The following is a 26709-nucleotide window of genomic DNA, read 5'->3' as shown; positions in this document are numbered from 1 at the left end:
CTCCCCAGAGCTCACATGCCTCCACAACTTTTCCCTCCACCCCCAGACTCTCACCATGCAGGTCCTGGCTCCCTCCCAGGTGGGCTTTGGCCCCCAGGGTCACCCCACATGGGGCCTAGAACAGCCCTCCCTCTTTCCCACACCGGAGTCCGCCCTCACGCCTGTGGCCCCGCCCCCTCTACTCACTGAAGGCGGGGTTCCCCAGGCCCCCGAAGGCCCCGTTGGAGAGCGCCATGGGGAAGCTGGTGGGGCGGCTGAAGGGATCTGAAAGGCAAGGAGGAAAGGGAGGGGTGAATGGGCGCAGTGATGCCCCCCGGGGCCCTGGTGCCTCATCCCTGGTGCGCCCTGCACAGCCCATGTGCCTCATGTGCAGCCCCTGACTCCATGCCTAGTCCTGGTGCCCTGTACCCTGCCCCCAACTCTTACCAATGTGTGCGCTGGGGCCCAGGAAAGAGCTATGTGGCGCGCTGGGAGGCCCAAAGGAGGCACCAGAGCTTGCCTGGACGGCGCCTGTGGAGGACAGAAAGAGCATTAGATTGGTTGAGAGGAGGTCATCCCTACTGGCTAGCCCATCTGCCTCCCTCCCTCCCTCCCTTCCCCAGACTGAGCCCCAACCCCCCACAGCCCCTGGGTGGCCTGTCTCTTCCCTCCCCCAATCGGCTCCGATCTCCCCACGTCCCCCACCAGCCCAGCACCCCCCCCCCCCCCCCCCCCAGATAGGCCAACTCCCATGGCACGCTTATGCCCAATTTTTCCAATAACCTGGGTACCCAGGGCTGGGAGGGGGGCAGTGGCTGCAGGATCATGGGGCCAGGAAGGCGCTGACCTGCGGGGGTAAAAAGCGTGGCTGGGCGCGTAAGCTCTTGGCCATGAGCGAGGCTTCCAAAGGTCCCTGTGCCAGGAAGGCAGGTGATCAAGTCGTTCCGGAAATCCAGCTTGTGGGGATCACCCTGCATCAGCTGGGGAGAGGGGAGAAAGGAGGTCAGCAAAGGGGGAACCTAACTGCATCTCACAGGGCCCTTCTAGCCCCCCCCCCCAGGCAGGGTCACCCCCAATGGTTACTCCCCAGGGCTCCATATGGCGTCAGCCCCCAGTCTCACATGCCTCAGTGCTAGGGAACGGGCCCTCCTGGAGTTCTGGGAACCCTGGGCCAGAGCTGACAGTCTGGGAGCACGTGTAATTCTGGGGAAAGTTAACAGCAGAAAGGTGAGGGAGGGGTCATCCGATTTGTGTAAAAAAATCTACAGAATCCTCATTTCACTGGTATCAGCCTCTGTGAGGGAATCTCAGTCCCCCCCCAGCTCTAGGTCCTCTGGTTAGTGGAAGTTTGGATTAGACGTCATCAGCAATGGGTCGAGTTGGGTATCATTCCAAAGCCCTTTCTCCCTGCACACAACGGGCCAAACCGCGAACAATTATGTAGTTTTGGATTAGAGAAAAATATTGAAAACCCAAAAGGGTCTTTTAATTCTCCTTTAACCCAGGGATATGAAACATGCAGCCCTCCCACAGTGAAACTGGGGCCCTTGCCTGACAATACCGCGGTAGTAGTTAATGCTCAGAACACAAGACCGGATTCATTTTTCTAAGGTTACAAGAAAGGGAAGGAGAGAGCTTCCAGCTGATTTGGCGTCAGCGGCAAAAGAGAAGTGGTTCATTGGTGTAGATCATCACTGTTATCAGCTTGGATTAGGAGGCCAAAAGAGGTGTAATGGGGCAGTGGTGAAGATATCCAGCCACAAGTCACTGGGCTCCATCCACACACTGCAAGCCTCGGGCAAGTGTGGAGCAGCACCAGCAGGGGCTGTGTTTTGCGACGGGTGCCTGGACCGTGGTAGTGCAGGTGCTGGATGGCAGCTGGTGGGAAAGGCAGGGGGATGGGCTACGTGGCTGGTTCCTGGTGAGCTCTGTGTAGCTGCTGGAGGTAGACTGGCTGCACCAAGTGTCTGGAGGGCAGGGGGTGCAGGAGGGGAGTGCAAGGGCTAGGGGAGAAGGGGCACAGGAATCCACTTTGGCCTTCCAGAAGCGACATGTCCCAAGGGGGAGGGAGGGGACGACACATGGGGTTACGTGGACCCCCCCGATTTCTTGGGATGCCCAGCAGCGAGGAGGCAGCGCTCCCCTTGGCAGCTGCTCTCTCTGTGTCCCCCTAGGAAGCAGCAGGGCGGCTTGCTGAGCCCCCCGCTCCGACCCCTCCATGAGGCTGCTTCTCCTTCCCTGCTGCTGGCATGCCTGGGCTGCTGCCTGCTTTGGAGACTGCCCACTGAAGTGAGTCAAGGAGTGGAGGAAGAAGCAACATGTGGGGTGGTCACATGCCCCCCCCCGAACCTTTCAACTGTACCCCCTGCTAGCCACAGTTATGTGCCGCCTACCACCCACTTCTACCAAGGTTCTGGTGCCCTTGACCGAGTAACCCTGGCTGGACCATCCCAGACAGTGGCTTGTCTAACCCATTTTATAAAACCTCCAGTGCCGGGGATTCCACAACCTCCCTCAGAAGCCCGGTCCAGAGCTTCATTACCCTTAGTAGGAAAAACTTTCTAACTCTATTTAACCTACGTTGCCCTGGCTGCAATTTAAGCCCGTTGCTTCTTGTCCTACCTTTAGTGGACATGGAGAACAACTGGTCATAGTCCTTTTTCTAACAGCCCATATCATATTTGAAGATTGTTAGCAAGTCCCCTCTCCATTGACTTTTTGCTCAAGACTAACATGCCCGGTTTTTTTAAACCTTTCCTCCTAGGTCAGGTGTTTTAAAACTTTTTAATAATTTTTGTTGCTCTACTCTGGACTCTCTCCAATTTGTCCACATCTTTCCTAAAGCGCGGCACTCAGAACTAGACACCATACTCCAGCTGAGGCCTCACCAGTGCAGAATAGAGTGGGAGAATTGTCTCTCTTGTCTTCGCTATGACACTCCTGTTAATACACCCCAGAACAATATTAGCCTTTTTCACAGCTGCATCACATGCTTGACTCATTCAATTTGTGATCCACTCTAACCCCCAGATCCTTTTCAGCAGTGCAACCACCCAGTTATTCCCCATCTTGTGCCTTTGATTTTTCCTTCCTAAGTGAAGTACTTTGCACTCATCTTTCTTAAATTTCATCTTGTTGAATTCAGACAAATTCTCTAATTTGTCAGTGTTGTGTTGAATTCTAATCCTGTCCTCCAAAGTTCTCGCAACCCCTTCCAGCTTGGTGACATCTGCAAAATTTATAAGCATACTCTCCACTCCATTATCCAAGTCATTAAGGAAAATATTGACTAGTATCGGACCCAGGACTGACTCCTGTAGGACACCCCTAAATACACCCTCCCAGTTTGCCAGCAAACCATTGAGAACTACTCTTTGACTATAATCATTCCACCTTATGGTAATTTCATCTAGGCCACATTACCCTAGTTTGCATATGAGAATGTCTGGTGGACTATATTAAAAGCCGTACTAAAAATCAAGATAGATCACATCTTGAAGGAAATTCATTTGGTCTGCCATTATTTGTTCTTGATAAACCCATGCTGGCTAGTCCTTATAACCCTATTATCCTCCAGGTGCTTACAAACTGATTGTTTAATTATTTGTTCCAGTATCTTTCCAGGCATTGAAGTTAAGCTGATTGGTCTATAATTCTCCAGGTCCTCTTTGTTCCCCTTTTTAAAGATCGGTACTGTGGCTGCCCTTCTCCAGTCTTCTGGGAGATCACCCTTCCTCCAGGAGTTCTCAGAGATGATTGCTAATGGTCTAAGATTGCTTCAGCTAGTTCCTGAAGTATCCTACAATGACTTTCATCAGGCCCCGCCTACTTGAATACATCTGAAGTATCAAAATATTCTGTGATGGTTGCCTGGTTCCTTGCTGAAATAAGAGATGTAGAAAATACGGGAGGAATTTAGAAAAGGAATTTGGGTTGTTAAAAGGTCGCCAGTTCCTTTCTGTGCACTTGGTTCAGACGAAGACCTAGAACATGAACACGGAGCATTGAAAGTCACTGGAGGATCGGGGGGCAGAACAGTATCCTTTCCTGGTTTCTCTCACAACGACAGGACTCCATTGAATTTCGCACACTAAGCATGGCTGGGATGACTTTCCCCAGAAGTAGCCAAGCATCGTCTAGATTCGTTAGGTGGTGTTAAATGCCAAGAAGGGGTAACTGTAAAGCTACATGATGAGCTTATTTGCATTGGCAATCTATTTGCATAGAACGGTCTGGAGCTCATTAATAGCATGAGATAGCTAAAGGTGTCGGTCGAATGGATACTTTGGGCCATGACGTGCATGAAGCCTTCAGCACCCAAACACTTAGCCAAGACCACGTCAATCTATAGGCTCCAATCAAGAACGGTAGACTAAAGCGGTGCTCAAACGCAAAGAAGGAAGTCAGAGTGAAAGGCTAACCAGACAGGTCACGGTCTGCTCATCTCCTGGCTGTGTCCAGATCGCAGCATGATGTTGATCTACATGAGACTTTGGGAACGAACGAGTTCTTTGTGGTACCACAATCTATGTTTGAACGCGACAGAACAATGCGTATGTACCAGGCAAGAAGCAAACTAATGCACATCTCACATGGGCTTCCTAAGCCAGCACCTACCGACAACGTGACCGGTGCCTTACACCAGCAGAGTAAGCGAAACAATCAGAGATGGTATGGCTGAGGTACAAGCTCTTGACAAACCAGAACCTGGTAACACCTGCCAAGATTTGGCTGAACATTTCATTAGGAGGCTACAGAGAAAATACTGGACCTATGATAAACTCCAGCTCATGTTTGACACCTATGCGGGGGAATCAATTAGCAGTATTACCAGAAAGGAGATACTGCCCCTGTCCACAAACATCTCCAATTTCACACTGAAGAAGCTACTGTCTCATACTTGCACAAAGGATGAGTTAACGGCGTCCATGGCAGAGACAACGCTGCAGCACGCAAAGAACTGGTGGAAGAATTTCATCGTTGCATGGTGTAATGAAGCAGCCGCTTTGCACTGTTCAGTGGAGTTTCTTCGTGGTTCCCATGAGGTGGCTGAGACTAAAACGATCTCGCCTGCCATCAAAGCCACAGAGAAAGAGGTGCTACTAAACTCCAGAGTTTTGCACAAGACACAGATATTCTAGGTTCTGTTTTTGTGCCTCCTTCTGAAGAACAGAATCACTGTATATCCCTCAGAGATGTGTTCCGATCACTCGGCCCATTAAATGCTATCCACTGGCAGGTTTCCATGCCCTTTCAAGATGTGACACTACTGGAAGGTTGACTGGGAAGACCAAATTATCTTACTGGAAGACATTTGATTCACCTCTCTCCTTGTCCAAAGGTGCTCGAAACAGCTGTGACAGTCACCGATGAGGTTTTTAAACTAAGGCTGGAGAAAAAGCCAACAGGTGCAAAGGAGCACATGGTTTGGACAGAGACATCCCATAGGGAGGATCTATTAGCCGGGATTCTCTATATTCTAGTAAAGAGGAGAGGATAGAAGTTTATAAAGTACAGGTAGGAACAGAAGAGAAACAGTCAGATGAAAAGTCGTCCCATTTAAGTACATCACATGAAGGCAGACAACTAAAAGGTGATACATTTTATAAGTACTTGTATACAAATGGTAGAAGTCTAAATACTAAAATGGGTGAACTTGAGTGCCAAATATTAAATGAGAATATTGATATTATAGGCACCACAGAAACTTGGTGGAACAATGACAATCAATGGGACAAGGTAATTCCAGTGTGCAAAATATATTGGAATGAGAGAATAGGTTGTGCTGTGGGAGAGTGGCACTATATGTGAAAGAAAGCACAGAGTCAAATATAGTGAAAATCTTAAATGAAATAAATTGTACTATAGAATCTCTATGAACAGAAATTCTATGCTTGAGTAATAAAAGTATAGCAGTAGGGATATACTACCGACCACCGGACCAGGATGGTGACTCTAAAATGCTCAGGGAGATTAAAAAGGCTATTAAAATAGAAAACTCAATAATATGGCGGATTTCATCTATCCTCATATTGACTGGGTACATTCACCTCGGATGGGATGCAGAAATACCGCTTCTAGACACCATTAATGACTGCTTCTTGGAGCACCTAGTCCTGGAACCCACAAGGGAGAGACAATTCTTGATTTAGTCCTATGTGGGGCACAGGATCTGGTCCAAGAAGTGAATATAACTGAACCACTCAGTAATCGTGACCATAATATAATTAAATTTGACATCCTAGGGGAGAGGGGGGGGAGAAAAGAGGAATACCAAAGAAACCCACCACAGTGGTATTTAAATTCAGGAAGAGGAACTACACAAAAATGAGTAAGCTAGTTAAACTGAAATTAAAAAGAACAGTCACAAGAGTAAAATGCCTGCAAGCTGCAGGGAAATATTTTAAAAACACAATAGAGGCTCAAATTAAATGTATACCCCAAATTAAAAAGAATAGTGAAGAGGACCCAAAAAATGCCACCACAGCTAAACAGAGTAAAAAAAGTATCTAGAAGCAAAAAGACATTCTTTAAAAGTTGGAGGTCAAATGAGAAAAATAAAAAGGAACAAAATCTGGCAAATAAAGTGTAAAAATATAATTAGGCAGGTCAAAAAAGAATTTGAAGAGCAACTAGCAAAAGACACAAAACTAACAGCAAAATATTTTTTAAGTACATCAGAAGCAGGAAGCCTGCTAAAAGTGGGACCACTGGAGGATCAAGGTGCTAAAGGAGCACTCAAGGAAGACAAGGCCATTGAGGAGAAGCTAAATTCATTCTTTGCATTGGTTTTCATTGCAGAAGATATGAGGGAGATCCACACACTTGAGCCATTCTTTTTAGGCGACAAATCTTAAGAACCGTCCCAGATTAAGGTGTCAATAGAGGAGGTTTGGAAACAAATTGCTAAATTAAACAATAAGAAGTCACCAGGACCAGATGGTATGCATCCAAGAGTTCTGAAGGAACTCAAATATGAAATTGCAGAACTACTAACTGTGGTTTGTAACCTACCATTTAAATCAGTTTCTGTACCCGATGACTGGAGGATAGCTAATGGGACGCCAATTTTTAAAAATGGCTCCTGAGGCAATGCTGGCAATTACATGCTGGTAAGCTTAACTTCAATACCGGGCAAATAGTTTGAAACTATAGTAAAAAACAGCATCATCAGACACATGGATCAACACGATTCGTTGGGGAAGAGTCAACATGGCTTTTGTAAAGGGAAATCGTGCCTCACCAATCTACTAGAATTCTTTGAAGGGTCAATAAGCATGTGGACAAGGGTGATCCAGTGCATATAGTGTACTTAGACTTTTAGAAAACCTTCGACAAGGCTCCACACCAAAGGTTCTTAAGCAAACTAAACGGTCACGGGATAAGAGGGAAGGTTCTCTCATGGATTAGTAACTGGTTAAAAGACAGGAAACAAAGGGTAGGAATAAATGGTCAGTTTTCAGAATGGAGACAAGTAAATTGTGGTGTCTCACAGGGACCTGTACTGGGATCAGTGCTGTTCAACATATTCAGAAATGATCTGGAAAAAGGGATAAACGGTTGAGGTGGCAAAATTTGCAGATGATTCAAAATTACTCAAGATAGTTAAGTCCAAAGCAGACTGCAAAGACACACAAAGGATCTCACAAAACTTGGGTGACTGGGTGACAAAATGACAGTTGAAATTCAATGTTGATAAATGCCAAGTAATGCACATTGGAAAACAGAATCCCAACTATACACATAAAATAATGGGGTCTAAACTAGCTATAACCATTCAAGAAAGAGATCTTGGAGTTATTGTGGATAGTTCTCTGAAAATATCCACTCAATATACAGTGGCAGTCAAAAAAGCGAACAGAATGTTAGGAACCATTAGGAAAGGGATAGATGATAACACACTAAATACCATAATGCCGCTATATATATCCATGGTATGTCCACACCTTGAATACTGCATGCAGTTCTGGTCACCCCATCTCAAAAAAAAGACACATTAGAATTGGAAAAGGTACAGAGAAGTGCAACAAAAATGATTAGGGGTATGGAACAGCTTCCATAGGAGGAGAGTTAAAAGACGGGGACTATTTAGCTTGGAAAAGAGACGACTAAGGTGGGGGGGGGGGGTATAAGAGAGGTCTATAAAATCAGGAATGGTGTGGAGAAAGTGTTTTTTTCCCCCTGCACATAACACAAGAACCAGGGGTCACCCAACAAAATGAATAGGCAGCAGGTTTAACACAAACAAAAGGAAGCACTTCGCACAATGCAGTCAACGTGCGGAGCGCGTTGCCAGGGGATATTGTGAAGGCAAAAAACTATAAATGGATTTTAAAAAGAATTTAATTAGATGCGTTCATGGAGGATAGGTCCACCAATGGCTACTAGACATGACAGTCAAGGATGCAATCCCATGTTCTGAGTATCCCCAAGCCTCTGACTGTCTGATGCTGGGACTGGACAACAAGGGTTGGATCATGTGACGATGACCTGTTCTGGTCATTCTCTTTGAAGCACCTGGCATTGGCCACTGTTGGAAGACAGGCTACTGGGCTAGGTGAACTATTGGTCTGACCCAGTATGGCCGTTCTTATGTCATAAGTGCACTGGAGGTGTTCATATGCCGAGTTTACCATTTGAAGATCCACATTACAACACTTGCAGAGTTACAGTGTCGATGTTTTCCGAGAAGCAGACCAACGAACATAAATTGCCACCGACAAGGGGTGCATTTAGACCTGCTACCAGAAGGGCAAATCATCAAGCAATGGAACGGCTCCAAGATGATCACGTGCATCCAAAACTACCCTCTTCCTATCAGGCACAGACGGCCTGACCACACCAGTTGTGTGTAAAATACCGTGTGCTCCTGATTTCATCCTTAGATAATCCAACGCTCACATGCAAAGCCCAGATACTCATCACCCTGCAAATGTCTGGCCAGCAGATTGCCTTGTACAGAGACGTGCGAGTGCAGCATGGACAACGATCAGTGTGACAACGTGCCTAGATGGAGAGGACCTCGATGATGACTTAGATGAAAACATGTTTTCAGTCCTACATGTCAAGGCTAACTTCCCTAGGATTACCAAAGAACCAGGTTTTTTTTATGTAGCCAATGCATCCCCGGTTAAAGTACAGTTAAAAAAAAAACCCGTTACCTTTATCAATCAAACTTATAATCTCATTCAAAAAAAGATATTTGGTTAGTTTGACAGGATCCATTTAAATGTTCTGGGTTTGTTACGTTTGGTACTGTTGTGTTCGAGGGAGAAAGGGCTTTTGAATGATACTCAACTGGACTCATTTCTGATGACACAGTATTATCAAAATTCCCACCAACTGGAGGATCTAGATCTGGGGCCGGGGGCAACAAGTGCCCCCTGCCATGCCGCAGAGGGTGAAGCCACTGAATTTATAATTCTGGAGATATTTAAGACTCAGCTGACACCTCTCTTGCCTTTCTATGGCTAAGGTGCCCCCAGAATGAGTTTTTACTACATTATGCTCCCAGACTATGAGTGCAGGATCCCAGATGTGCTCTCGCCCAGCACCGGTACTGCAGGGGGCGCTACTGGTCAGGATCTGCTGTCCCCTGCAGTGCCCACTGGGGCCTAGAAAGGGCACCACCACGACTCTACCTTCATCTTCTCCTGGTGCCGCAGGATCATGTAGGCCACGCGGACGTGCATGGAGCACCATTTGCCAGGCTTCTACAAGAAAGATGGGAAAGCATCAGCTCCTGGGACACACCAGGGCAGTGCCCCCGCCTGGGCTATTCCCCCTTTGTGACCCATTCCTCACAGCGCCCCCTGCTGGGCACAAGATGGGCTATTCCCCTGCCCCGTGACCCGTTCCTCCCAGCGCCCCCTGCTGGGCACGCACTGGCCTATTCCCCCCCATGACCCATTTCTCACAGCATCCCCTGCTGCAACAAGCGAAGTCACAGGATTGGTACACGTGGTTACTTACCCTCAGGGAGGGTCTGAAATGGTCCGTGAGCTACAAAAAGACAGAGAGCGGGCGGTTAGAGAGGGATCTGTGCCCACATCCCACACCACGCAAACAGCCCACTGCCCTGCTCACCTGACCCCCTTTCTGAGACAAAGAGGGGGCGACAGCTCCCAGCCGCGATGGCAGCTCTGGGTTAGTGCTCTGGGGAGAGAACAGGGCATCAGGAGGCTACAAACAAACAAATCCCCCTACCACAGCCAGAGCCAAAACCCGGATAGAGTCCTCCCTCCCCCACAATTAGCTAGACTCCCAGCCCCCCCCCACTCTAATCCAGGAGATCCCACTCGCCTGCCAGAGCAGGGGATAGAACCCACGAGCCCTAGATCCCAGCTGCTACCCCCGTCCCCTGCCAGCTTTAACCCTCTAGGCCACACTCCCTTCCCAGAGCTGGGAATGGACAAGGTCTACTTCCCCACTCACCTTAGGCTGAAAAGCCCCCTGCAGGGAGCCAAAGGAAACAGCAGGGGGCAGGACAGGTTGGATCCCAGACACGGGAGGGAACGTGGCATAGAACTAGGAAGAGAGAGAGCATGGAGAGCTCACTGAGTGGAAAGGGAAGTGCCATCAATGCAGGGGTCTGCTAGTCCCTGGGGAATAAACAGCACCCTGGGACCTCAGACCTCAACCCCCGGGAACACCCAGCACTACAACATAGCCCAGCCTCCCCACCACTATATTCCTGCACCTGGGAACCCCCAGCACTGAATCATGTCCCCATCCTCCCGGTTATATCCCAATCCCCAGGAACCCCCAGCCCCGGCCCCCCACCGCTACGCCTCAGCACTGGAAGCCCCAGCACTGAGAAACAGTCCCGTCCTCTGGCTATATCCCAGCCGCCGAGACACCCTGGCACTGAGACACAGCCCACATCCTAGCCACTGGGAACTCCCAGCACCGAGACGCAGCCCCGTTCCCCACCGCTATAGCCAGCCCCCAGGAAGAAATGGTTGCTCACCCTGGGCAGTAACTGTGGTTCTTCGAGATGTGCCCTCCGGGTGCTGCACTCTAGCTGTGCTTGCGCCCCCATGCCTCTGACTGGAGAGTTCTCATGGCACTGCCCCGGGCGTCGTCATATAGCACTGCACGGGCGAACCGCTCTCTCTACCATGAAGCCCCAAAACTGAGAACTCTGAAGCGGAGGGGAAGGAGGGTGGGCAGTGGTGCACGCATAGGGACACACATCTTGAAGAATCACAGTTACTGCACAGGGTGAGTAACCGTCTCTTCTTCGTTGAGTAGTGTCCCTGCAGGTGCGCCGCTCGGGGGACTACCAGGCAATTCCCTCTAAGGTTGGGGGGGGAGGGGGGAGGGCCTTTGGAGTCGAGTCCGGTACGGAAGAAAGTACAGAAAACAGCATCAGAAGCAGCGTCAGGAGTTACTGACTAGCGTTCAGCGAACGTGCATCTAGAAGCCCAAGTAGCAGCCTTACGTATTTCAATCACAGGCATGTTTTTGAGAAATATTGTAGAGGTGGAAATGGACCTCATAGACTGAGTTCGTATGTCTGGAGGTGCCTGAATATTACAAGATTTGTACCAAGAATGAATGCAGTCAGATATCCACTTGGCAAGTCTTTGATTAGAGATTGCAGGCCCTTTTGATCTAGCTACGAGGGAGACACACAATTTGGGGGTCTTTCTGAAGGGGTTAGTCCTATCCAGAGAGGAGGCCAGGGCTCTCCCAATGTCCAGGGTGTGCAACAATGCTTCTTGTTTATCTAGGTGAAGTTTGGGGTGGAAGATCGGCAGGTGAATGGGTTGGTTAATATGGAACTCAGAGGAAAGTTTAGGTAAAAATTCAAGGTGGGATCATAATGTGACCACCTCCTTAAAAAAATCTGTGAAAAGGGGCCTTTGTGGCATGTCCCCCATTTCCTCAACCAGTTGTGCCGACAAGATGGCTACCTGGAATGTTGTTTTCACTGATAAACAGAGCAGGCAGCTCAGTTTAAACTGTGATCTTGTAAGGCATTTAAGAACCAGATTACGACAACTGACTGACTGATTCTGATTTCTGAGACGTCTGAGGAACCTCAATATTGTCGGGTGGGCAAGAACAGAATAACCCTCTATTGGAGAATGGAAAGCTGGGATGGCTCTAATGGAACTCAGAAATAGCCCTGAAATTTTTAGAGAGTTAGGATATAGTCCAGTATATCTTGCAGCGACGAGGTCGGTGGAATATGTCGGAGGTCACACAAACAGATAAATCTTGTCCATTTGAGAGTATGTGTAGCGAGTAGACTGTTTTCTGCTGTGTAACTACTCTTTTTACCTCCTCTGAGCAGGCGGTCTCTAATCCCATGAACCATGGAACAACAGTACTTTAAGATGAAGCACTGCAAGGCTGTGGTGAAGGATCTTCCAACCCTTCCTGGGAGAGCAGGTGAGGAGCAATGTGGAGAGCAGTCGGTGAGCAAACGAACCGCTGTATTAGGTAAAAAGAAACCATGTTTGTCTGGGCCCGATCAAACCTATTTGGATGACTCTGGCTCTGTCCTTTTTTATTCTGAACAGAACTTTGGCTAGTAGAGGAGTCAGTGGGAATACATGCACTAGATCCGACGACCAATGAAGGCATCTCACAGGAGTCGGTGACCCAGTCCGCCTCTGGAGCAAAACTAGGCACATCTCTTGTTTATTGCTGGGATGGATCGGAAATCTCAATCCACTAATCGAGCATCCTTCTCCAGTTTGGGACCTATCTGGGAGGTGCCCCATTACCGGAATATGTAGTGTAATATGCTGGAATCTATTTCTGCACTCGTGGTCTTGGAAGAAGTGCCTGCTGAGAGTATCCATTGTCACATTCTGAGCCCCTGGAAGACGGGCTGCTGTGATGACGCTCTGATTGTATATGCATCAATTCCAGAGCTTGACAGCCTCAGTGCAGAGGGAGGGGGATCTTCCGTCTCCTTGCCAGTTTATGTAAAACATGCATGACATGTTGTCCGTCACAACCTTTATGTACTTGCCCCGATTAGTGGTAGAAACCAGAGAAAGGCGTATCTGACCACTCAGAGTTCCAGGAGGTTGATGTGTAGCATGGTCTCTTGTGACGTTCACTTGCCTTGGGCCATGTGAACATCCAGGTGCTCTCCCGACCCTCGCATGGAGGCATCAGTCATTATGACGAGCGTTGGGAAAAGACGTACAAATGGGAGTCCTGCGCACACGCCGTGATGGTCTTTCCAACAATTGATGGACGGTTTTATGCAAGTGGGTATGGAAAGAAGCATATTTAAACTGTGTCTGTTTGATGACTAAACACTCCTGAGCCACCCTTGAAGGCGGTGTAATCGGAGTCTTGCGTGATCGACTGGCTGCCATGTGCCCCAACAACTGAAGACAGTTCTTGACCGAAGTCTGGGTGCTGAGCTGGACTGTATTGGCTATGTTGGAAAGGGCCACACACCTGCGCAGAAGAAGGTAGGCTCCTGCTGTTACTGAATCAAGATGCGCTCCTATGAACGCTAAGCTGTGCACAGGGGTCAAAAGGAGATTTTTGAATGTTCAGTTGTAGGTCCAAGTTGAGGAAGAGATCTATGGCTTCGGAAGTGGCCCCTGAAGTCAGTTCCAGGGAGCAACCCTTCAGCGGCCAATCATACAGGTAAGGGAACCCTAAAATACCTTTCCTGCGGAGCTATGCTGCTATTACTGAGATGACTTTCAAAAAGACCCTCGGGGCAGATGACAGGCTGAAAGGGAGCACCTGGTACTGACTGTGGTCCTGGCTGACAATAAAATGTCCATTGTGAGATGGCTGGATCGCAATGTGGAAAAGCACATTCTGAAGGTCAAGGGCTGAGAACCAATCCCCTGGATCTAGTGACAGAATTAACACTGCAAGTGTCACCATTTTGAATGTTTGTGCCTTCACCTCAGTGTTGAGTAGCCTCAAATCTAGGATGGGTCTCCCAGGGCCATTCTTTTTTGGTATTAGGAAGTGCCTGGACTAAAACCCCTTTCCTCTGTGCTGCATGGGAACTGGTTCTATAACACCCGATTGTAGGAGAGAGGCTATTTCCTGACAAGGCAAGCTCCCGTGAGAGGGGTCCCTGAAAAGGGACGGAGAGGGGGGTTGGTCAATGGAAAAGATGTGGAGGGGATGGCGTACCCTGTGGAGATGATCTCCAAAACCCATCTGACTGTAGGGATCAACTCTCAAACGTGCCTGAAGAGGTAAAGGTCATCGCCAAAGGGAGGAAGGCAGTGGAACTGGTGGAGTTGGTAAGGATGAGGGTGGTAATTCAGAAATCTCAACTAGCCCATCAGAATTGCTGTGCAGAGGTGGAAGGGTGCAAGGCAGAAGGCTGAGAGTTGGATGGTTTCTTTCTCTGGAATTTGGGTGTCTTCTGCTATGGTTCACACAGCCTCTGGGAGATGAGGAATTGAGCTGTCTGGGATCTCGGAGCTGTCTGGGACTTGCTAAACCATCTCTTGTAGGCAGATGTATAGTTCCCAAGAGAACACAACGTAGCCCTAGAATCCTTTAATGTGCTCAGAGATTCATCTGCCCCGTCTGCAAACAGTTTACATCCATCAAAAGGAAGGTCTTCCACCGTATTCTGCTCCTCTTTCAGAAATCCAGAGCTGGAGCCAGGAAGCCCTTCTCAGAACTACTGCTGCAGAGTTCGAATGGGCAGCAATATCGACAGTGTTGAGAGAGGCTTGTAGTGGTGTTCTGGCAAGAAGCTGGCCCTCCACAATAATTGCCTGGAATTGCTCTCTCTGCTCCGCCAGTAAGCGGTCAACAAAAGAGTTCAGTTTGGTGTAATTTATATGATTATTAGGCCCTACCAAATTCACAGCCCATTTTGGTCAATTTCACGGTCATAGGATTTTAAAAATCGTAAATTTCATTATTTCAGTTCTTTAAATCTGAAATTTCACAGTGCTGTAATTGTAGAGGTACTGACCCAAAAAGGAGTTGTAGCGGGGGGGGGGGGGGGGTCGCAAGGTTATTGTAGTGGGGGTTGTGGTACTGCTACCCTTACTTCTGCGCTGCTGCTGGCACCGGCGCTGCCTTCAGAGCTGGGCAGCTGAAGAGCGGCGGCTGCTGGCCGAGAGCCCAGCTCTGAAGGCAGAGCCGCCGCCAACAGCAGTATGGAGTAAGGATGGCCTGGTATGGTATTGCCACTCTTATTTCTGCGCTGCTGCCTGCAGAGCTGGGCCCTCAGTCAGCAGCCGCCACTCTCTGGCCGCTCAACTCTGCAGGCAGTAGCACAAGAATGATGTGGTAGGTATTGCCACCCTTATTTCTTATTTCGTTCACCTGCACATCTACCAATGTGATATATGCCATCATGTGCCAGCAATGCCCCTCTGCCATGTACATTGGCCAAACCGGACAGTCTCTACGCAAAAGAATTAATGGACACAAATCTGACATCAGGAATCAAAATACTCAAAAACCAGTGGGAGAACACTTTAACCTGTCTGGTCATTCAGTGACAGACCTGCGGGTGGCTATATTACAACAGAAAAACTTCAAAAACAGACTCCAACGAGAAACTGCTGAGCTAGAATTGATATGCAAACTAGACACAATCAACTCCGGTTTGAATAAAGACTGGGAATGGCTGAGCCATTACAAACATTGAATCTATCTCGCCTTGTAAGTATTCTCACACTTGTTATCTAACTGTCTGTACTGAGCTAGCTTGATTATCACTTCAAAAGTTTGTTTTCTCTTAATTAATTGGCCTCTCAGAGGTGGTAAGACAACTCCCACCTGTTTATGCTCTCTGTCTGTGTGTGTATATATATCTCCTCAATATATGTTCCATTCTATATGCATCCGAAGAAGTGGGCTGTAGTCCACGAAAGCTTATGCTCTAATAAATTTGTTAGTCTCTAAGGTGCCACAAGTCCTCCTGTTCTCCTTATTTCTGTGCTGCTGCTGGCGGGGCGCTGCCTTCAGAGATGGGCACCCAGCCAACAGCCACCGCTCTCCGGCCACCCAACTCTGAAGGCAGCGCAGAAGTAAGGGTGGCAGTACCCCGATCCCCCTAAAATAACCTTGCAACCCCCCTGCAACTCCCTTTTGGGTCAGAACCCCCAATTTGAGAAACGCTGGTCTCCCCCGTGAAATCTGTATAGTATAGGGTAAAAGCACGCAAGAGATCAGATTTCCTGGTCCGTGAAGCATTTTTCATGGCCGTGAATTTGGTAAGGCCTTAGTGATTATATTTCACCATTAACACCTGATACTTGGTTATTTTAAGTTGTAAGTAGGCTGACGAATAAGATCTTCTACCAACGAGGGCTAAACGTTTATCATCTTTCATGGGATGTGGATTTAGCACAGTGCTGCCCTCCATATTCGTTAACTGCGTCGACCACCAAAGAAGTAGGAGAGGAATGAGAAAACAACAAGTCTTTTGCTGGAACGTAATATTTCTTATCCGTTCTCTCACATGTAGACAGAATAGTGCCTGATGATCGCTGCGGGGTCCAGAAGGGCCTTGTTGACAGCCAAGGCTATGTGGGCAGATGAGGGTGAATGAAGGACACCAAGCAGCTTATGATGAGGTTCTTTAACCTCCTGGAGAGAGATCTGCAAGGAGTTGGCAATTCTCTTGACCAGATCCTGAACTGCTTAAAAAATCATCCACCAAGGATGGAGGAGGAGGCATGACTGCTTCATCAAGCGTTGAGATGTGGCCAGAGGAGAGACCTCTTCACTGGCTTTAGTTTCTTGCTCCTCAAAAATTTCTTCTTGAGGATCAGGTCTCCTAGAGAGGGCAGGCGATGAAGGTTGCCCATCTTTGTGATGGGTGGTGTTCGAAGCCCTGGAAAATTGTTAACGATAGGCTGCTTTGGTACCAAGGACGCAGAGGAAGAGCTTTTCTTGCTGCTCTGGTCTGCTAACGGTACCAACGATCTCGCTGGGCCTGAGGCTTTGCCATCTTTTGGTCCAGTGGTGCCCTCGGAACCTGAGGAACCTGCAGCCTCACAGGTACCAGATTGGAGAACAGATAGCGCTGAAGTAGCTGAAGATACTGACGACCTTGGCTTTTTTAAGAAATTCTACCTGGTAAACTCAGGGCATGACCTTTGGAAGGCTTATGAGAGGAGTCTTGCATCTTCCTCCTAGATGCCATCGATGAGAGCAGTTGAGAGATCGTGGAGGTAGCATATTTTCCTGGTGTCCAGGAGGAGTCCCTTGGCCTGGGTCAGAAGCCAGGCGTAGTGAGCTCTCCATCATCAGGAGCCGAAATTTGATCTCCCAGATTTTTCTGGCTCTAGATGTCAATGCCAGACAGAATTTACACTTTCGGGCAAAGTGTGATTCCCCGAGGCAACAAATGCACTGAGGAGTGCCCGTCACAACAGACAACATTTGACACCGGGAGAACCGGGCATAACCTCCCAGTGAACACAAACTACCTTATCTACTAACTAATATCTATCTAAATGTAACAGATTTTTAAAACAAATATTAATTATTTTTCATAACTAGGAAGCTAAAGCTACTACTACCACTTGTTAACTAATTACACTAACGTTAAACACGACAAACTAACTACTACAACAACAAAGCAGGACACAGTTGAGGTAATCTCAACGGGAACCACTGCCAGAGTTCTGTCTCCAGCTGAGAAGGAACTGAGGGTGGTTCGCTCACGCAGTGCTACAGAAAAGCAGCACGGGGCACGAGCGGACCAGACACTGCTATGAGAAATCTCCGACCAAAGGCGCAGGGGGTACAAGCGCACCTACAGTGCAGCAACCATAGGGACACTGCTCGAAGAACCACCCCTGGGATTGAGACATGACCCCGTCCCGCCCCGACATATCCCAGCGCCCAGGAGCCCCGGCACCTAGACACAGCCCTGCCCTCCCACTCTCTCCCCCCCCCCCTCAATATACCAGCCCCCAAGAGTCCTAGCACCTAGACACAGCCCTGTCCTGCTGCAATATCCCCAGCACCTAGACACAGCCCTGCCCCCACCCATATCCCAGCTCCCAGGAGCCCCGGTACCTAGACAAAGCCCTGCCCCCCTCCCCAAATATCCCAGCCCCCAGGAGTCCCAGCACCTGGACACAGCCCTGCCCCCCGCAATATCCCAGCCCCCAGGAGCCCTGGCACCTAGACACAGCCCTGCCTCTCCCCCCGCCCCCAATATCCCAGCCCTTGGGAACCCCTGGCACAGGGTAGTGGCTGCAAACGCCGCACTCACGTTATGCCTCAGAAGCCCATCAATCTTGCCTGGGTATTTCTCAAACTGGAAAAGAAAAAGTGGGATATAAGGGGAACCCAACGCACCAGTGCTCTCTAGAGGGGAAAGGTCCTGTGTCCCTTTCCCCGCTCCCCCTGAGGCAGAGTTTCCTGCCCTGGGGTCGGACCGGAGCTGATGCCCCCGAAGGATCACTCACCATGGCGGGGGCGGGCATCATGCCCGGCGGGAAGGGGGTGAAGTGCTGGTGCGTGTGCTGGTGGGTGTGCTGGTGCTGGTGGTTGTGCTGATGGAACTGGAAGGCCAGCGGGCGGATGGCGGCTGCCCCCATGTCGGCCCCGCCCTGCGCTGTCAGGAACCGCGAGCTCAGGCCTTGCCGGATCAGCTCTTGTTCTGAGCAGGGAGAGGAGAGAGCAGGGGATGGAGTTATCTGGGGGATATGGGACCCTCTTGTAGCCCCTCCCCCTCAACCTCCCAGAGAGATGGGACCACCCCCCACCACCTCTTCCTGAGAAATGAAATCCCTTCCACAACTACCAGCCACCTCCGCACCCTCCCAGAGAGATGGGATCCCCTTGCCGGCCCCTCTCCCCTGGAGATATGGGAACCATCTTCTGCCAGCCTCACCTTGAAAGATGTTCCCCTCCCCCCTCCACCAACCCCTTCCCAGAAGGGATGGGACTGGCCCCACCAGCCCTGCCATGCACCCTCCCACCCCCAGTGCCTCCCTCCCAACTCACCGGATAAGGCTGCGGCTGCGGCGGGGTGCCCAGCGACCTGGAGCAGAGGGGGTGGTGGGGGCAGGCCCGGAGAGGGGGGGAAGAGAGGTGGGTGATGGTGGGTGGGGGGGCGCAGGGTGGAAGGGAAGGCATGGGGGGGCAGGGCCAGCGAGGGGGTGGAGGGGCGGGGAGGAAGCTGCGAGGAGGAGGAGCACGGGGGCAGCAGGGGCTTGGCGTGTGCGCTGCTCCGGCTACACCTGCAGAAGACAGAGAGGAAGAGAGAAAATCAGCCCAGGGGAGAGAACGAGCGAGACCGAACGAGAGGAGAGTTAGTGGGGGGAAAATGAGGGGGTACGGAACATGGAAAGGAACGGGGGAGGGGACACACACACGATTGAGAGAGAGCAAGAAAAGAAGGGGGGGAAAGGCGACAGAACGAAGGGGGACAGAACGAGGCAGGAATGCACGCCCTAGCTCACTCACCCGGCGATGCTGAGGTCCAGCCCTGCTCCATAGGGCCCCGGCGGCGTGGGGCTGGCGAAGGGTGCTCCCTTCCCATGCACAGTGGGCTGGGGCAGGCCGTGGGGTGCCTGGCCCCCCTGCGGCGCCGGCGGCTGGCCCCGGGGCTGGGGTGTGGTGCGGGCAGCAGCCGGGTTGGGTGTCCGGGAGGGCGGCGGGGCTGGAGGAGTAGGGGGCCGGGCCGGGGCCACAGGGAGGGCTGGGGCTGCCTGAGAAAGGGGGTCCTTGGGCAGGAAAGGCACTAGCAGGGGGTCCCCGTCGGCCTCGTGGCTCCGCTCCTGGCTCCGCTCCAGCCCTGAGACCTTGGGGATCACAGAGAGTTTGGCTGCACAGCTCCCGTTCACGGCACCAACTGGGCCCGAGGCTGGGGAGAGAGACAGCACCCAGTGAGAGACCACCCAGCACCAGGGGGCACTCCCCGGGCTGCCAGTGCTGCCCTGATGCTCCAATGCAGCGCTGGGGGTGGGGTGGGTGGGTGCTGCCATGCAATGAGCAGGGTGGGGGGGCTCAGTAGGAGGCACTCTCCCCAGCAGTCAGTGCTAGGGGTGTGTGACAGACTGTACCCCATGTTCACGCTTTTCAACAGACTATGATAAATTGTATACAAACGTATGCCTTGTGAGGTGGTATTTGAAAACTCAATCTGCTGAACATTTTTGTCCTGGTAAAATATGTGTGGCAAAAATGTATGTGAAGTTATAAGATTCTACAGTATCACATTGTTGTAACGTGTTCCAAGTTTAGAAAAGCAGGCCCAAAACAGTTCTTCAGAGACAAAAGACACATTGTCGTCCCGGCCAGGTAACCAATGAACCATCACATACTAGATAAGCGGCCATTCTTTGGCAGGGTGTGAGCGAGAACTTGACAAAGCCACAGCTGGGGGGTTCCGTGTAAACGGACTGCCTGTCGCCTGAACCCCAGCTGGAGATAATCCTCAAAGAGGGAAAAAGGGTATGAGAAACAGTGGCCTCCAAATCATCTCTCTCTCTCCATATCTCTACTCACAGCAGCAGTGAAGTTGGAATGACAAAGGCAGCATCACTGAACTGGGGGGAAATCCTAGCTGAAGCAATCCAGCCAGACTGCTGTAAGCTTATGGTGAGAAAAACATTTTTGCTTTAAGTTCTCTTAGCTTGTTAAGGTAGGTACTTCCTTGTAAAAGGAAGTATTTTTTCACACACCGCAGAGTCAACCTGTGGAACTCCTTGACAAAGGATGTTGTGAAGGCCAAGACTACAATGGAGTTCAAAAAAGAACTAGATATATTCACAGAGGATAGGTCCATCAATGGCGATTAGCCAGGATGGGCAGGGATGGTGTCCCTAGTCTCTGTTTGCCAGAAGCTGGGAATGGGTGATGGGGTGGATCACTTGATGATTACCTGTTCTGTTCACTCCCTCTGGGGCACCTGGCATTGGCCACTGTCGGTAGACAGGATACTGGGCTAGATGGACCTTTGGTCTGACCCAGTATGGCTGTTCTTATGTTAGGTATTAGTTTGCCTTTTTGATTTTTATTTTCTTTGTAACCACTTCTGACTTTGATGCCTCATTACTTGTAATCACTTAAAATCTTTCCTTCTGTTGATACGAAACTTGTTTTATTGTTTTAAGAAACTTGTTTTATTGTTTTATCTAAGCCAGTGTGTTTGGATTGAAGCATTTGGGAACCTCCACTTGAGATGGAAAATTATATGCATATAATTTTCCATTGATGAAACGATTGACTTTCTGTGAGCTTGTATTGCCCAGCTGGGAGCTGGGCAGTACAAGACGTCCATTTCTGGCGGACAAGGCTGGGACCGGGAATTTGCTGGTGTCGCCCTGTATGTAATTCATGAGTGGCTGGCCAGAGTACTCTCCTGTCGTTTAGCTGGGAACGATTCTGCAGGCTAGGGGCTATGAGTGAGTAGGACCAGGAATGGCTGTTCTCACAGCAAAGTAGTGCAAAAGGCACCACAGGCTAGAGAATGAAGGGGACGCAGTTGTTCAACAGTCCGGATTGTACCCGGGGTAATGTCACAGGGGGCGCTGTGCTGCAGCGAGCAGGGTGGGGGTGCTCGGTAAGGGGCGCTTTTTTCCTTTAGCACCCACCTTTGTTGGTTGAAACAGTGAACGATTGATCCAGGTCATCATTGGAGGCCTGATAGGGAGAGAAATGAACTCATGTTATTGCTGGCTGTGGGGAGCCCCCTGCTGCCAAATACACGCCAGGCGCCCCCCCCCCCCCTTGATTCTCTGAGCTCCCCAGGGAGGGCTCCCCTCCCAAACACGCCTGCCCGGGGGAGGGCGGATTCAGGGATGTGGGGGCAGGAGGGGTGGGCTGGTGGAGTTCAGGGGGTGGGGATGGGAGGAGGGGGCAGGAGGAGGGGTGAGGTTCAGGGCCTCTCACCTGCTCCCCTGGGTCACTCTCCATGTCGCACTGCAAGGGAGAAAGACAAAGGTGGGATGAGCAGAGGGCGAGCTGCCCGAGCCTGCCCCTAGGGGGTGCCGTGGGCCAGACAAAGGGGGGAGAGGCGGAGCGCGAGGGAGCCACTTACTATGTATCCTGTTTCCAAGTAGGAGCGGAGGGAGGCCTGTGGGAAAGAAGGGGTACGATTGGCAGCACCGCCCCCTGATGAGCAGAGTTGAGATGCCCCTGCCATGTCATGAACACCCCCCGGCCTGCATCCCAAAGTCCTCATCCAACCCCCACCCTCCCTTGCACCTCCATGCTCCGTCTCCCCGCACCCTCCCTTGCACCCCCAGCCTTTTCCGCGACCCAGCCCCTACTCTTCCAGCATCCCCTGTCCCCCTTTCACAGCACCCACCCACCCCTGCAATACCCTGCCATCCCCCTGCCCAGCTCCCCACCCTCCCTTGCAGCCCCATGTCATCCAGCCCCACAGTTCTCCCTGCCCAATCCCACACACCCCTCTCCACTCACCTCTTTCCTCCTCCTCTTGCTGCGTCTCCTCAGCGCCCGCTCCCCCGCATGCCGCCCACACCCCTTCTCTGAGCTCTCATCACGGCCCTCCTCCTCCTCTGAGCGGCTCCCCTCGTCCCGCTTCCGCTTCCCCGAGTGCTTCAGCCGATGCTCCAGCCGCTCGGGGGTCCTCAGTGTCGTGTCCTTCTGTGGGGAGGGGGAGATGGTGAAGCAGCTCCTTGAGGACAGATGACACCTGCCCAGCCACCCCTAATGAGTTCCCTCACCTAGCGCTCAGACGCAGCCACCTCTGGGGTGGAGCTGCTTATACTGGGATCCCTTGCCCAGCACTGAGATATGGCCACCTCTTGGGCAGGGCACAGGGACTGTTTACATAGGGATCCCTTGCCTGGTGCTAAGAAGCAGCCACCTTGGGGGCGGGACGTGACAGGTTACAACTGACCTTTACTCTGGGGTACACGCCTTGATTCCTAATCAGTCCAGTCTGACAAGAGGAGCGAGCATGAGTCACCGCAGAACAGGAACACACTGAGACTGGGGAGCTCCCCCCCCTGCATTGCTGAAACCTGGATTCCCTGCTTCACATCTTAACCGGAAGATGTCTTACGGCATGTCTACACTGCCCACGTTACAACACGGCCGCGCTGTGCCGTGGGCAACGGAGTCACGCTTTATCGCCAGGGGAGAGCTCTCCTGGGGATAAAAAATAACCACCTCGAACAAGGTGTCTATACTGGTGTTTTTTCACACCCCTGAACGAGTGAAGTTTTGGCAGTGTAGACACAGCCTTACTTGCGGCCTGACACAGCACCGCTTCCCAAAGGAGAGCAACCATCTTGGACACAGCGCCCAGCATCCCAGACAAAAGTCATGACCCCGTTCCCCCGGCTATATCCCAGCCCTCGGGAACCCCTGCCATTGAGAGATAGCCCCATCTCTCCCACTATATCCAGTGCTAGGAACCCCCAGTTCCAACGCACAGGCATCCCCGTCCCCCCCAGCTATATCCCATCCCCTGGCACTGCGACACAGCCCCTCCGTCATGCTATATCCCATCCCCTAGCATCAAGATGCAGCCCTGTCCCAGCCCCTGCCCCACTATATCCCAGCCCCCGGAACCCCCCATCCCCGAGACATATCCCTGTCTCCCCAACTATATCTCAGCTGACAGGAACCTCTGGCACCTAACTACGTCGCTCACTATATTCCAGCCCCCGGGAACCCCCAGCACTGAGACATGGCCCCATCTCCACGGCTATATGCCAAGTACTCCAGAAACATAACCCCATCAATCCACCCTATCCGGGCTGGGCTGCCTATAATTGTCTGTTTTGGGTGTGGTGTACGTGTGTCGCACACCACTGTGCTTCGCCTGGAATGGGCTCTGCTATGTGTCTCCTGTGCCCTATAGTGCCTGTGGCTGAGAACGATTCTCAGCCCCTCACCTCCAGTGCCTCCAGACTGATGAAACTAGCAATGGCGAAGCCGTCAATCAGATCCTCTTCCTCCTCCTCCTCCTCCTCATGGCTGCAGGAGGAGCCTGATGGCCTCGTCCTCCGGCGCAAGGGCCGGCGCCGGGGCTTACCGGGCGCCACAGGGGCCGGCGGGGCGGGACCTTCGCTCTCTGAGTCTGAGGAGGAGGAGAGGATGCCCCGGTGGGCAGGCTCCCCTGGGCGTCCCCCCCGACGTTGGCTCCGGCGGCTCTCGCGGTCCCGCCGCGAGCAGCGACGCAGCCTCCGGGCCCTGCCACCTCCCCCGCTCCAGCAGGGGGCAGGAGCTGCCGCTGCTTCCATGCTGCCCCCGTCCAAGCCTCTTCCTGCGACGCCCTTCACCCCTCTCCAGCCTGCTGCATGGCAGCTGTTCTGAACTGGGTCCTCTCCTCTGGGCGCTGATTGGTGGAGAACCGGAGGGGGGAGGTGCTCCCCCAGGAAGTGGAGGGGATGTGTCTTTGTCCTCCCCTTTAAACACTTGCTGGCAACCTCCCCTTTAAGGGGGATTTTGACACACGGTGGCAATCTTCCCCTTTGAAATCCGATTTAGGGCCCCCCAACACAAACTCCCCGTGGCAGTTTCTTTGGGGGGCCTCCCCTTCAGAACGCCACAGCGGCTGCTCTGTGCGTCCTCCCCTTTAAGGCAGGCCTGTCAAATAATAGAGGTTCAATGTCCCTTGACATAAACTCCAAGACAGGGAGGGGCCGAGGTGCGCCTCCCCTTTAATTCAGATTAACTTGCTGCGGGAGGCTACAACCCTCTTTCCAAGGACCTCCCCTTTAAGGACAGGCTTCTCGCACAGGCCTCCCCTTTAATCAGGCCTCACCTCACCCCTGCGGGGTTGGGGCCCCTAGATTTAAATCCCGCCCCGCACAAACTGCAGCGGGGGCTGGGCGGCTTCTGGGCTTTGGCCTCCCCTTTAAGTGTGCGGGCTCGACCCCCCCAGCACAGACAGTCCCTTTGGCAGGCGGCCTGCGCGCGAGGCAACTTCCCCTTGGAGAGTCCGGAATGAAACGTCTTCAGCCCCCAAGCACGTCGGAGGGGAGGAGTGACTTCCCCTTTAAGACTCCAGCGTCCACTTCTGCCAGCAATGGCAATGGTCGATGGGCCGAGGGAGGAACCTCGCCTTTCACAATCCAGGGGCACAACTGCCCCCGCCAACGCGTCTGGCTTCGCGGGGGTCGCCTCCCCTGTACGGATCCAGATTGATCGGCGTCTGCCTCCCGGCGGGGCGGGGTCACGGCCCCTTTAAGAAACCGGACTGAAATCGCTTCTCGGAATTCATGTCGGGGCCACGTCCCCTTTAAGAACCCGGAGTTTAAATCTCACCAGCCACTTCCGTAATTAGGCCAGCTGGCGTCCCCTTTAAGAACTTGGCGTCAAACTCCTCCGACAAGAAACCCCTTTCCACAATGGGGCAGGAGCGAACTCCCCTTTACCAGCTCCGGGCTCCCTTTAAATCCATTGACAGGCGCTGGGATGAAGAGGGGGGTTGTTTTCTTCCGGCAGAAATCCCCCTTGACGCCTGACGTTGCTCTGTCCCTTTAAGAAAGCGGGCGTAGAGGGCAGGAATCCGTTGACGGGGCGGGGAGGGGGCTCTCGCGGCCGTTGCGGGGAGCGGGGCGTCTCGCGACCCCCGCGCTGATTGGCCGCGAGGCTCGTGCCCAGCGCTGTCCTCGTTGCCCCCCGTTGATTGGCCGGAGCGGTGGGGATGGAATGGTTCAGTCCGAACCAGTCTCTGCTTCCCTCACGGGAGGGGGCCCGGTTGGTCTCGCCCTCCCCCTCCACGGGCCGCGCCCCGCTCGCCCCTGTCCCCCGACTCTCTCGGCTGTCTGTCTCTGCGCGTCGCTGCCGGATCCTCTTCTCTGCGCACGGCACGCGACGCAATTCCGTCCACAGCGTGCGATCCCTCCGCCATCTGATGAAAGCGCAGAAAGAGGGAAAAAAATCCCTCAGCTGGAAGTAGTCCCTGCAGCCCCTCCCCCACATTGTGATGTCACAGCGTCCCCAGGAGACGCAACAGCCTGGTGATGTCACAGTCCCACAAACTGCAGCATGATGTCACAGCACAGCTTGATGACATCACATCATACTGTAATGTCATAGCCCTGCCACACCACACCACAATGACACCTGATTCCATCACCCAGCCTTGTGATGTCACAGCCCCAGTGCCCCACCCAACCACAGCACCATGGCACGGCCAGGCCTGCTCTCAGAGTCCCATGTAGTCACACCAGGCCAGTCCAAACCCAGCTCCATCCCTCCTCCACCCCAAGCCACAGCAGTGGGGAGGGGGTATGACCCGGGATATCTCATCCCTATCCAGTGCCGGCACTCAAGGGACAATCACTTTGTTCATACAGCACCAAGCACAATGCAGACCTGGACTGTGACTGGGGCTCCTAGGTGCTACAGTAAAGGAGTTGCCTTAACACTGGCCTCCTCCCATCTCCTTTCCCATGCATGGAAACAGGAGCCTTTTCTGCTGCAGCTCCCACCCTCTTTGGGACCCAGCTCCCTTAAGAGATGGGTCGCAAGCAGGGCAGACTCTGGCAAGGCATTGCAGTGGCTATGGCAGGCTCAGAGCTGCCAAATAAGCCTGAACAAGCAAGGCGCAGCACTCAATTAGTGCCAACAGTAGGGTTCAGGGTTAACAGCCTGGGCCAGTTAGTCCAGCAGCTCCAGGTGGACATATCTCCCACCCACAGGGAACGGAGGTTGAGGGCTTACCTCCCATCAGCTTCCTCCTGTACCTGCTACCTCTCAGATCACAGCCGAGGAGCTCACTGCAGCACAGCACCCCCTAGTGGTGTGTAGAGATCAGCATTGCCTGCAAAGGGAGAGTGCCCCCTTTTGAGCTCCCCCCCTGCAGCA

At 52.0% G+C, this 26709-nt stretch overlaps 1 protein-coding gene across 5 annotated transcripts in view; it reads right to left on the bottom strand.

Moving 5' to 3' along the window:
- Positions 1–25730, bottom strand: part of FBRS (fibrosin) — a 28296-nt gene extending 2566 nt beyond the window's left edge. Inside the window, exons 1-16 of one of the 5 annotated variants that reach the window (XM_024111951.3) lie at positions 23787–25730; positions 22342–22524; positions 21956–21991; positions 21808–21837; positions 21510–21558; positions 19378–19777; positions 18916–19151; positions 18375–18568; positions 18179–18223; positions 10414–10506; positions 10066–10134; positions 9952–9981; positions 9621–9692; positions 827–959; positions 427–510; positions 187–264 (exon numbers count right to left, since the gene is read on the bottom strand). In XM_024111951.3, the coding sequence (XP_023967719.2) occupies positions 187–264; positions 427–510; positions 827–959; positions 9621–9692; positions 9952–9981; positions 10066–10134; positions 10414–10506; positions 18179–18223; positions 18375–18568; positions 18916–19151; positions 19378–19777; positions 21510–21558; positions 21808–21837; positions 21956–21991; positions 22342–22524; positions 23787–24134 (2080 nt within the window). In that variant the 5' untranslated portion in view covers positions 24135–25730. Of the gene's footprint in view, positions 1–186; positions 265–426; positions 511–826; positions 960–9620; positions 9693–9951; positions 9982–10065; positions 10135–10413; positions 10507–18178; positions 18224–18374; positions 18569–18915; positions 19152–19377; positions 19778–21509; positions 21559–21807; positions 21838–21955; positions 21992–22341; positions 22528–23786 lie in introns of all 5 variants that reach the window. The other 4 variants (XM_024111950.3, XM_042843740.2, XM_042843738.2 and 1 more) reach the window with 4 other exon arrangements.
- Positions 25731–26709: the final 979 nt, after the last annotated feature.

Source organism: Chrysemys picta, chromosome 4 (assembly GCF_011386835.1).
Source record: "Chrysemys picta bellii isolate R12L10 chromosome 4, ASM1138683v2, whole genome shotgun sequence".
NCBI lineage: Eukaryota > Metazoa > Chordata > Testudines > Emydidae > Chrysemys > Chrysemys picta.
This window is presented reverse-complemented; position numbering and strand designations above follow the sequence as displayed.